The sequence below is a fragment of the Leptonychotes weddellii genome, chromosome 3 (genome assembly GCF_054177405.1).
Source record: "Leptonychotes weddellii isolate Sample4059 chromosome 3, ASM5417740v2, whole genome shotgun sequence".
Lineage (NCBI taxonomy): Eukaryota > Metazoa > Chordata > Mammalia > Carnivora > Phocidae > Leptonychotes > Leptonychotes weddellii.
Window position 1 is genome coordinate 67,367,354 of NC_138371.1, and position 12,728 is coordinate 67,380,081.

The 12,728-nt window shown below is 41.2% G+C and overlaps 1 protein-coding gene across 1 annotated transcript in view; it reads right to left on the bottom strand.

Moving 5' to 3' along the window:
- GALNT5 (polypeptide N-acetylgalactosaminyltransferase 5) overlaps positions 1–6,186 on the bottom strand; it is a 44,663-nt gene extending 38,477 nt beyond the window's left edge. The window contains exon 1 of the mRNA XM_006734851.2: positions 4,201–6,186. Coding sequence (XP_006734914.1) covers positions 4,201–5,642 — 1,442 coding nt within the window. The 5' untranslated portion in view covers positions 5,643–6,186. The remainder of the gene's footprint in view (positions 1–4,200) is intronic.
- Between the last annotated feature and the right edge of the window lie 6,542 nt (positions 6,187–12,728).

Here is a 12,728-nt window from a genome sequence, read left to right on the forward strand (position 1 = left end):
AGAAAGACAGGGAGAGAGGGAACACAAGCAGAGGGAGAGGAAGCGGGAGAAGCAGGCTTTCTGCCGAGCAGGAATCCCGATGCAGGGCTCGATCCCAGGACCCTGGGATCATGACCTGAGCCGAAGGCAGACGCTTAGTGATTGAGCCACCCAGGTGCCCCTAAATATGGAACTTTAAAATGACTATCAAAAATTTTTATTTAAAGCATATTTTATAGGCAAAAATTCTAGGCAAAAATGAAACTGCATTTTACTTATGGACATCAAACATTGTTATAAATAAAATAAGGAGATTTTTCCTCCCTTGAAAGTCAAAACATTAAAATGAAAAACCAAACAATAAAACTGTGAACTAAAGAACAAGTCTGAATCAATGAATAGATTATAGTGTTAGAACAGGATGTATTTACCTTAAACCAGATACTAACATACTCTGTATATTCAAAGTGAAAAATTAGGAAGTCATTATTAATTTAGAAAAAGACTTATTGCATGCCATATTTGAATAGCTACCTCTCATTTATTGTTTTAAAGTAATATCAGTTTTCAAAAAGCATTTCTGAGAAACATATCTTTTAAAACCATATTGCTCAGGGCAAAGGGGGCAAAAAATGAAGGAAAAGACAGAGTTTCCTGGAGAAGCTTATACTTTCACTGAGGAGGCAAAACAGATTGTCAAGGCTCGAGTGAAGGAAGAGCACATGATAGGGAGTGTTTCAGTGACTGTGAGCACATTAAAGGTCGTTGGACTTTAGAGGTCATAGTCAAATCATGGTCTAGGAGGAGATAAGCTGCAGTTGGATTTTGAGTAAAGTCAGACCAGTTGAGGATGGTGGGGCCGGTAGGAAGACACCAGTTAAGAGGAACATCAGTGGATGGTATGGAACATGAAAAGCAGGGAAAGGTAATGAGATACTTTCTTAATGCGAAGGCCCAGAGTAGAGAGAATGTCATATGCAGAAAGTTCCAGTTATCCTGCAAGGGACAGAGACTAGGGTGGCACTGCAAAGGAGAGCCAGAATAATGCTGATGACAGAGAGGAGTCCTCGTGCTTTTGGAAGAGGCCATGACTACATCTCAACAGCTTAGAAATGGTTCTCCGGGACTCAGGAGAGAAGGAGGGAAGAGCAGGTTTGGAAAAGAGAGTTTGATTTTGGAACTAGAGCAGGTGAAATTATCCTGGACATTCTGCTTGTCTCCTCTCCTTCTCAGGGCCAACCTCATCCTGGCATATCAGTTAAATCATCCTTAAGAAGATATTAACTTAGGGGCGCCTGGGTGGCTCAGTCGTTAAGCGTCTGCCTTCAGCTCAGGTCCTGATCCCAGGGTCCTGGGATCGAGCCCTGCATTGGGCTCCCTGCTTGGCGGGAAGCCTGCTTCTCCCCTCCCCCCACTCCTTCTGCTTGTGTTCCCTCTCTCGCTGTGTCTCTCTCTGTCAAATAAATAAATAAAATCTTTAAAAAAAAAAAGAAGATATTAACTTAACTGGTACTGGTTAATATCTTTACTCAGGGGAATTGAATTTAAATGAACGTACTAGCAAATCTATGGTTTTCATCCTTTTTTTGGCTCAATGTATATTCAATAGGCAGTTACGATATGCCAGTTACTGTGTTAATCATCCCAAAATGGTGCATTTTTGGGAAATGTAAAGAGCAGTGAGGGAGATAGTCCCCAGAACTCTTAAAATTTAAGGGCTTCAGTGGGCTGCTACTGTGGCTAATTTTAAGGCAAGCCCTCCTGTCCTCCTGTGTTCTTATAGCTCTCTCTGTCTCTCCCTCTCACATGTTTTCTTATTATATTCTATGACAATTTTCCCCTTACACTGACTTCTAAAATTTAGTATATTCAAAAATCTTATTGTGTGCATTCTTGTAAGCCATTTCAGATACTTTGTGAGCAAGGCTAAAAATAAACTCAAAGTAAGAAGACTTCAGATCGTGCCAACCTGATGAATCAAATGTTTTTCATTTGTATTTTCTCCCAACCTTTATCCATATGAATACATAATTTGCACATATTTATAGTCAGAGTGTTCGGGTAAAAGAGAGGAAAAATAATTTACCCTCTTTCAAGGAAGAGCGGCACACATGGGCTGAAATACTTCAGCGGGCCCTGTACATGGATCCCTGGTGGCTACAGAGTCACCTCCATCCCGTTGGCATAGAGCATGAGGGAGGCTGCTTGCCGAGAGCGCCTATGTTTAGCCAAGGTGGGTTGTGTGATAAGAGGGAGGGGGCCTGGCCACATGCTGTCTGACTCATCCTCTCAAGCACACGTGTTAGTGTCTCCTCCGTTGGGACCGCCTCCTTCAGAAGACAGAGCCTGCCTGTGACTTTTCTGCCACCTTCATCTTCCACACACCAATTTTCAGAAACTGATAGGTGCTGGGCACTGTTGAGCCTTCAGTAACTCACGTGGCCGGTAACATCATTATTACTTGCTGCCGGCCCTCACGCAATTGCCCTTTCTCTGGTTTGGAACTGCAGCCCGAGCTTCGGTGCAGGGGCCGACTCTTCCCCGGGCTCCGAAGCAACCTGCCAGGCCACTGAAGGGGTGTAAAAATGAAGCTACTTGACCTACTGCTTCGTTCTCTGGCATTTCGTGTTCCATTTATGTGTGCATACATAAATATATGTGTGATACATGATTTTAGATCATAGCTGGTCCCACATAATTTTTAGGATCCTTTTGGGGGGTAATTGGCCAGAGATAAAGAGCACAGCATAATTTTGAGCATGGATTTTAATAATTGCTTTACATTTACTGCTCTATGACCACAGCCTCAGTTTTATCATCTTTATTTTGGGCCTATTTGTGTTCTCCTCCGGGTTCTGTGTTTTACCAGGGTGAGGGACACGAGTGGCACGGTGCTTAGTCTAAGCAGGCGTTGGTGTTTGACTGACAGCCACCTGTCAATGGCCAAGAGCTGAAGATGGCTTCCCTTAGCTGACATCACCATGAAGAGGCTCTTCTTACAAATACAACAGGCACATCTGTATCTGCCTTCCTCCTAGGAACACTGGCCACCTAGATCACAAACAAGGGTTTTCCACTGAGGCCAAACAAGGCCATTGGCTTACCTACCACAGCCGCTAAGTCTGAATCTTGACATTCCCTAATTCCAACTTCTAGGCAAACATTGTTTGGCTCAGGAATTGACTATCAAGGCATATGTGGAACTGTATTACCAATTAATGGATATGAACATATGGCTACAAAGTACCCTCACTTATGAGGGGGCCAAAAAGAACCAGGAACCAAACTGCATTTGAATCAGATGAGATACTTGTGATTTGATCCACCTCCTGGTGATGTAGTTATAGGACTTTAATTCATTGGACAACTGGTTCATGAAGGCTCACTGGGCAGTTTTAGTGCTTGGGAAAAGTGATGTAATTTCTGAGGGCCCTCATCCAAGAATTTGAACCCATCATATCTGCCAGCTCTTTCTGGGGCTCTTATGAAGTTCATGTGGTGTGTATGCAGGCTCTTTGTAAATGGTGAAATTCTAAACCTATAAGTGGTTGTTTATAGGCTCTTATGCATCCTCCAGGTATTGCATGTTATTAACTGACCGACTTTTCCCAACATTATTTTCCCTCTATAACTGAACTCCTGAATGTCTACCATCCCACCTACAAAGGACATTAAATTTTAGCGAGTAAAGTCATTTCTTGAGTTGCTATTATGGTGATCATTAGTCATGATTAGGCAGAATTATACTGGTTAAGATATAATTCCAGGGAGGCCTAGAGGCACCTTCTTTGTGCTCATTTCCCAAATATATCCCTGACAAACTTGCTAATAATGTAAAGTTCTGAAATTGGGAATTCATGTCATTGTCACAGTTTTAATGGAATTACATTTTAAGCTCTACCATTCATATACGCCTTATTAGGAGTTAAGTTCATCTAATAGTTTTAATAAGTTTTCAGTAGAGGAAAGGAATGGAACATGAGCTGATAGGGGTGAGAGCCAAAGTCTCAGAGAAGTTAAGTGTAGAGAGAGAACACAGTGGGTATGCTATATCAGAATTTTTCTCCGTGTGGATGGTAGACTATTTGGACTATGTCTCATGATTAATGTTGCTTTAATTCTCTAGGTGACCAAAAATCATGCAAAATTATCTAGAAATAAATCTCTACAGAAGGGCCAAAATACTTCAGATGGAGGAAAGAGAAGAGAAATGCATCTTACCCAGCAGGTCTTGTGTCTTCAATGGCTCTGTCCACTGGGATCAAATCGCTGAGGTAGACATTGAAGTTTCCTTCTTTCCATCTTCTTTCTGCCTCCTTCTCCTTTCCACGGGGAACGACTACGGGCCGTCCAAATTGGCCTGGAGCTTTGGGGTCCCGTGGAGAAAGTGTCACATCAATTTTTAACACATGGTGCATTCCACGTTCTTCAGGTAACAAGGCTTTTACATGATTTTGGTTGAGTTCTGCAGGTTGGGCCTTGGCAGTCAAGTTGACTCTTGCTGGCTCTAGCCCCTCAGCTAAGGCTTGATGGGTTTGAGAGATTGTTGCTCTCCATGCAGGGAAAGATGCCTCACTTCTATTCCTGGCAATGTGTTTCCCTCGGCTTTCACCCAATACAATAGGGAGCACAGTTTTGTTTTTAGGATTGGGGGCCTGTTTGGTGTCTGTCTTTAGCTCCTCCTCCTTGGTTATAATCACAACGTGGCTTTCAGAGAAACTGAATTTCTTCCCACCAGCCACTTTGGCTCCATCATCCTTTGGCAAGCCTCCCAACGGCACTTCGTTAATAGATTGCTTCTTTGAGCGATTTGAATTGGCAATAAACTTGGAAAAGGGAAGGCTCTCATTGGCTCCATGTTTATTTGAATCTAGTTCTTTGCTCTGAGTCTCAGTTTTATTTAAGGCTATTGCTTCCCTAGATTTTGGCAACAGTGGGCTGGCAGGGTGTGTCCTCTCATTTGCTACTGCCTGTGATTGCTGCTTTGATCTGTCAGTATCAGGACTGATGGTCACATTTGGATTTCTTTCGGCTGCTTGTTTTGATGCATCACTGCCAAGACTAGGACTCTTCGGGGCCTCCTGGTTTATATTGTCGGGTCCCGCGTGTACAGAGATTTCGGCCAATTGAGTTTCTCTTGCAGCTATGAATGGGGTTCTCTGAGCCCCCTGAGTTCTCATTTGCTTTGCCATGTGGCGAGAGTGGGCTTCAGGTCTGAGGTCCTGCCTCTCTGTGTTTTGCTTGGTCAAAGTCACCGGAAGGGTCTGTAGATACTCAGGATGCCACAAAGGGGCAACCTTGCCCCTTCCCGGGGCGTTCTGCATTTTTCTTTCCCTCTGGGTTTGGTCCAAGTCATCCTCAACCTTGAGCTTACTCTTCTCAGTTTTTCTAAAGCTCTCTTTGCCCCATATGCCCTTCCCATGTCCCCTCAGTGGGGGCTTCATTTCTTTTATGCTGCTGTAAAGGATCTTCGTTTGGTCTGGCTGAACTCGGAATCCTATCCGCTCCCTCCTGACGATGTCTTCCTTGAGGACCCGAGTGTTGATCTCACTGAATGACAGGCGGAGAGCTGCCATGTCAAAGAGCAGCCAGATGACAGAAGCTACAAATATAAATGCCAGGACTCGCCCGCTTCCTCGGAAAAACTTTCGAATCTTGTTCATGGTGCAGAGGCTTCGCTTGCAGCCTACCCTCCCCTGGAGCCTGCTTACCTTGAGTGGAAAGAGGGAGCTGAAGTAGCAGCAGCAGGGTTGCCAGGAAGCACCCCCTCCCCTGAACCCAGCGGCAAGAGCGGTCCGAGGGGGAAAGCTCAGCTCCGACTGCTTGTCAGTCTCCGCCTGCGTGGCATTTCACAGCAGAGCCTCTGTGCCTGCTCAGCTGGCCCCTGGCTAAACCGTGCTAAACACTGCCCGTAGGTCACTCTGGGAGCAGTCGATTCCAGCCACCGGACAGTTCAACATATCACTTGTCTCCCCCCAGTCCACGTCCACCTTCCTATAAGCCCAAGAAAAGGTGGGGGCCGGGCTGAGGCTGCCACTTCTCTCCTCCCAGTGCTCCGTCTGCACGCTGTAACTCAACACCACTTCTCATAAGGAAAACATTTCAAGCCATTACCCAGAAAACTTCATTCAGCTCTCACCTTCCGTGTTAGGTGAGAGTGTGTGTGTTTTCAGGGCAATTAAAAGGAAAGAAAACTTGGAGGGCATGTGTTCCTGGTTTGTAACCCCACCTACCCCATGCCTGCTCATTAACCCTGTTGTGCCCAGGTCTCTGAACGATCTGGCCCAGCAAACAATCACTGACCTTCATGTTTTGGCTTTGAGAGGCAACAGCTTAAAGAAGGGGTCAAGTGTGGTCTCAATACCAGAGGTGGATGTTTAATTATTCAGCAGTTTTCCTTGAGTGGGAGTCAAAATGTTTCTTTAGAAGTCAATGGTTTTTTAAAATGACTCCATCTATTTTTATTTTAGATTGACTAGACATAAACTTAATTTGTCATATTGCTGTAAAATCTTCTAAACACTAACTCTCAGTTTCGGTACTTGTCTTGCCACAGAGCAGTAACAAACACTTTGCAGAGTGTCCTGGGGGTTGGACCAGACTTGGGGTGGCACTGGGAGACTGGCAGAGCAGTGATCCCCATGCAGGCTTCATGTTAGAATCACTCTAAAGAAGTGTCCCCCCCGCCCCCAATTTTGATTGACTGATGGGGAGTGGGGGCAGCGACAGAAGTTGGTCTGGTGTTGTGCTTTTAAGAAGCTTCCCGGGTCTTTATAATGTACAGCCAAAGCTGAGAAACACTGGTCCAGGATAAAATGCCTCTCGTTTTTTTTTAAAGGTTTTATTTATTTATTTGACTGGGAGAGAGAGCACAAGCAAGGGGAGTGGCCGAGGGAAAGGGAGAGGCAGACTCCCCACTGAGCAGGGAGCCCCACTCAGGGCTCCATCCCAGGACCCCAGGATCATGACCTGAGCCGAAGGCAGACGCTTAATGACTGAGCCACTTAGGTGCCCCATATTTTTTGTTTGTTTTTGAACACTCTCATAATTTTTGTGAAATTCCCTCCCAGATAGAGTAAAACTGAATCAAAATCCACATTTTAACATCACGTATTATAAACATTGTCCATGAAGTTTGAGAAGCACTTCTGGGGAGCACTGTTCTCTTGGGAACTTTGAGCGATCTGTAGACGGCAATGCCACTTATTACTCCAGTGTGGGGGCGGGCGGGGGCATAGCGTCTCTGCTCTCAGGTAAATATAGGCTCCTGAAGACTTGGGAAGGGAAGAAGGACAAATTCTGAATTCTCTATACTTACGCATTAACTTCTGTAGCATTTGGCCTTTAAATCTGCACCTTGCCCCAACGGAGAAAAGCCTGATAAATGCAGCTATTGTAACATGTTTCTTGAATCCCCAATTCTCCTTTTTATTCAGTGCCTGCTCACTCCAGTTTGAACTGTCCACATGGATGACAGCTTTGGTAGTTCAGTCATTTCCTGCCTGCTGTGATTCATCCACTTTTCCAATATTTGCTATGTTTTATGACTCAGGTCCTGTGTTAGGTGTTGAGGGATATGGAGTAAAAGGCCATAGTTCTTGTCTTGAACATCTCACACTCTGTTGGTGGATACAGACAGGTAGACGGATTTACAGGACATGATACGTAGTAATACGAGAGAATAATCTACTGGATTCTACAGGGACCTAGTTTAGTTTTGGTATGCATGAATAATTTTTGAAGAAACTATCCTTAGACTTGAGGGGTGAATGAGAACATAATTATTTCTGCCCATATTGTGGTCTGAGAAAAGAAATATTAGTTGGATGGTGAAAGACAGCTAAATCAGCAAAATCAGAGAAGTGAAGAGAAAGTATAGTACATGAGGGGAAGCACAAATGTCTGAGAACAAACATGATTGGAAACACAGGCTTTGCCATTAGTGGGCATGAGTGCGTGTGTGTGGATGTACCCAATATGTCCCAAACAGGTTACTAAACTCTTTCCATTGAGTATCTCACTCAATCTCCACACAACCCAATAGGGAAGATACAGTGAGAACTATCACTTTGTTACCAAAGAACCAAAGCTTAGAGAGGTGAAACCACTGGCAGTAGGAAAGGAGGATTTGGATCTGGAATAAATGACTAGGTGACACTGTAGTATTTGCATGCCACACGTCCTGCTTCTCTAGCCGTCCAGTCTTGTACATTAGTTAAGGTTGTGTGTTTACTCTGCGATTGAAAAAAGAAAATAAATTCTGCCTTGCAGGTGAATGTAAAGATTAGAGAAAACAATTTAAAGTTCTTGTTATATTGAACGATAGAGTCACTGCTTCTCATACGGTTGCTGGTATCTTGTGTGACAGGAGTGTGGGGGGCATGTGGGAAACAGCATACTGGCTCTTCTCGAAAATCAAAGAAGAAGACTAATGACTAACATTCTTTTGGCAAAGGGCAAGAAGGATATTTGAGTATTTTATTTCTGGCTTGCTGTTCCTAATTCCTTTATTTTGGACTCACTCAATGAACTCACTATATGCCCAAAACATTGAAGTAGTAACTTTGTTTCTGCCCCCTAATGACTTTAAAACTCCACTGAATAGAACACCTTCGACATAAAGCATAGCAAACTATTTAGGATCCAAGTTCCAAAATAAAGTAAGAGATTATTTTTCATATCATGGATATGTGGTTTACATTACAATATTGCTTTAAATATGAAAGTGGGATGCTTTGAAATATTTTACTATCCAAGACTTAAGTCTTGTCCAACCACATCTCCACCCCAAATGGCAGCTGGAATTACTCAAACTCCTGTTAGAAAAGTCAGCCCTTATTACATCCTTACTAATCTTGACAGCTTTAAAACACTGCTTGAAAAATACCCCGAGTCTTTTATATTTATTTGATCTAAGAACAATGATTTCTTTCTCTCTCTCTCTCCCTCTCTGGTCTTTCCTTACAAATCCAAACATAAAGCAATTGCAACAGGAGGGAAGATTGTTAAGAAAATTAAAGGAGAGTCTTGGCTTATCTACCTTAGGTAAAGTTACTTATAAACTCTGGCTTAGTATTGACTTCTAGCTGATATAGAATACAGAATAAGACATGAAGAGTACATAAGAGAGAAAAAAAATGTTGACCTAGTCCTTTGCAACAGAAAGAGTGGATTGGCAGACTTGGTCTAAAGTACTGACTTGACCATTAATAGACATGATCATGGATATGATCACACATGAAAGAGCTCCTCTAAAGGCCTCTTCCAGCCACTTCCCCATTTTTTCCCCTGGTGAGTCTATAAGAATCTGTAGGAATGACAGAAGTTGGTTATAAGCTACATTACCGACCCAACGTTATGGATCTTCAGGAACCCGGCAATAATTTCTCGTGGCTCTCAGCAGCTATACATATCTCCTCTTTTTCCTCTCTTGTTTGGACACATGATGTTCATACCAATGACAAAGTGTGGACAAAAAGAAATAGATAAAAAAAAAAGAAATAGAAAACAAAGAAATTAAGAAATTCTACACTTAATGAAAGTCAATACACACATTATCCAACAGATGACCTTTCATATATGTAAATGGTGCTGTTTTTTTATTTAATTATATTAATTTCCATGTTACCAACATAAAAATAAATATATAAGTGGGCTGACTATTTAAGATACTTCTGGCTGTCATCCCAAATGGTAGCTTTAGCTGCTCAAATTTCTTAAGAATTTATACATAGTTAGTTGGAGTGGGTATCAATCTAAAAATCTTGAGTTATGAAGTAATCCTTGGGAGGCTTTGGAGGTGCTATTCTAATTTTCATTCTGACTCCACCCTGTAGTAAAAAAATAAAAACAGTTTTAGATTTTTCTTCTGTAAAATGGGTATATCAGTGGGGGGGCGGGGCTCTCCCTTACTTGGTTGCTGTCAAAATAATCATATTAATAACAACTGTTTATTGAAAATTTACTGAGTGCCTGCCAACCTAGTAGATCATAGACTGTGCAACAGCATAGCATTGTGTATTAGAGTGGGATCTGAACCTTTATGCTACTTCCATGGCAAATACCTCTGAATCATTCTCATTGTTAATTGTAGGAGATTAATAAACATGTTTTTATTTCTAGCCTCGAACTTCCTCAGTGGAAATATAGAATCTTAGAAGTACTGGTTCTAGTTCTCTGGATTTGCAATAAAGTTACTCTCTCAGGGTATTTGACTGTTTTTTGATTATATAAGTATATTCTGATTAATTAATATCTATTTTCTTTTATGATTTTCCTCAACTGCTTAGTCCTAATTACAAAGGATATAAAAAGAAAAATGCATTTAGGCATATATTTTATGGAGAATAATGATAATCTATAGATGCATCACTGAATTTGAATTTAGATTTAAATTTAGAGACTCTAGTTAAAGACAATATGGAATGAAGTTATTATTCACTTGAGAAATTCAAATAGGAAAACCAAATAAATATTATGTGTATCATTTTGCTTTCTTATTTTAATATGGTCATTTTTTTCCTCCAAAATTCTTTTTTTTTTTTGACAAAAAAAATTGTATTTAGCAGGATAACACCATCCTGTGAACAAAATCCACAAAAAAAGAGAGGTGATTGAAAATTATAATTTAAAGGCAGGAGTTATTGCAAAATCCATGGGTAAACTAAAAATACAAATCAGAATCTTATTCCATTTTAAGCTGTTCTTCCAAAGAAGATGGTTGACTATAAATTCTGGCAGCCATCTAAGATATTGGTGTATGTCTCCTTCTTTAGAAGTTTTGGAAGCTGGTTAAGAAATGGCCTCAGTGACTAAGGCCCACAGAAGGAGAGCTGCTGTAATATTCTGTTAGACATTTGTTCTTGAAAAGAGTTTCCCAGGGCTCCTGGATGGCTCAGTCAGTTAAGCGTCTGCCTTCAGCTTAGGTCATGATCCCAGGGTCCTGGGATTGAGCCCTGTGTCGGGCTCCCCACTCAGCAGGGAGCCTGCTTCTCCCTCTCCCTCTCTAGCTCCCCTGGCTTGTGCACACTCTCTGTCAAATATATAAATAAAATCTTAAAAAAAAAGAAAAAAAAGAAAAAGCGTTTCCCATGTTAGTGGTGGTAAATCACCATCAGTTAAACCTGTGTTTAAAGAAAGCAAGACCTTCCTCAAAAGACATTATACCGTGCTGAACCTCAATTTTCACTGATAATTGAAGAGTAGAACCAAACCAATGTTTGTGCTTATAGGTCCCTGGTCAATTTTAACATTTTATTTTGATTAGGAAAAATTTAATAAATTTAATGGGAAAACAATAATTGAATATCTTCCTTGGGCAAAGAATTGTGCTAATTATCAGAAAAAAAAAGATGAGAAGCTCCTAAAGCTCAAGTTGTTAATGAGCCCAAGACTTGTAATCCAAATGAGTTAACAGAGCCATTGGTATTGGTTAATTATAATTTTGGAGATAAAAAAGAAAACACTTCAGGGTGTTTTCCAAGAGCTTAACTAACTCAGACAGGAAAGTAGGGAGAACAATGATAGTTTGAGAGAAATGGGAAGTTCAGATTTAAACACGTTGGGCTTGAAATATATGCAGATTAACACCAAAAAGAAACCAGATAATTCAATAAAAAAAAATGGGCAGAGGACTTGAATAGACATTTTTCTAAAGAAAACATACAGATGGCATGAAAAAATGCTTAACATCACTAATCAGGGAAATGCAAATTAAAACCACAATGAGATATCGCTTTACACCTGTCAGAATGGCTAAAATAAAAAACACAAGAAATAATAAGTATTGGCAAGGATGTAGAGAAAAAGGAACTTTTGTGGACTATTGGTGAAAATGCAAACTGGTACAACCACTGTGAGAAACAGCTTGGGGGGGTGCCTGGGTGTCTCAGTAGGTTAAGTGTCTGCCTTCTGCTTAGGTCGTGATCCTGGGGTTCTGGGATCGAGTGCTGCATTGGGCTCCCTGCTCAGCGGGAGCCTGCTTCTCCCTCTCCCTCTGCTGCTTCTCCTGTTTGTGCTTGCTCTCTCGCTCTCTGTCAAATAAAATAAATAAATAAAATCTTAAAAAAAAAAAGAAAAAGCAGTTTGGGGATTCCTCAAAAAAATTAACAATAGAATTACCCTATGATCAGTATTCCACTATTGGGTGTTTACCCAAAAAAAACCAAAAATACTAATTTGAAAAGATATATGCACCCCTATGTTTACTACAGCATTATTTACAATAGCCAAAATATAGAAACAACCCAAGTGTCCATTGATGGATGAGTGGATAGAGATAATGTCACACACACACACACACACACACACACACACACACACACACACACACACACACACAGGACTATTACTCAGCCAGAACAAGGGAAATCTTGCCATTTGCAACAACATGATGGATCTAGAGAGTATAATGAGTGAAATAAGTCAGTCAGAGAAAGACAAATACCATATGAGCTCACTCATATGTGGAATTTAAGAAACAAAATGAATGAACAAAGAAAGAAAACAAAGACAAAAAACAGACTTAGTTTTTCTTTCAAGATTTTATTTAAATTCAAGTTAGTTCACATATAGTATTGTATTAGTTTCAGGGGTAGAATTTAGTGACTCATCAGTTTCATATAACACCCAGTACTCATTACATTAAGTGCCTTCCTTAATGCCCATCACCCAATTACCCTATCCCCCACCCACCTTTCCTCCAGCAACCCACAGTTTGTTTCCTATAGTTAACAGTCCCTTAACGATTT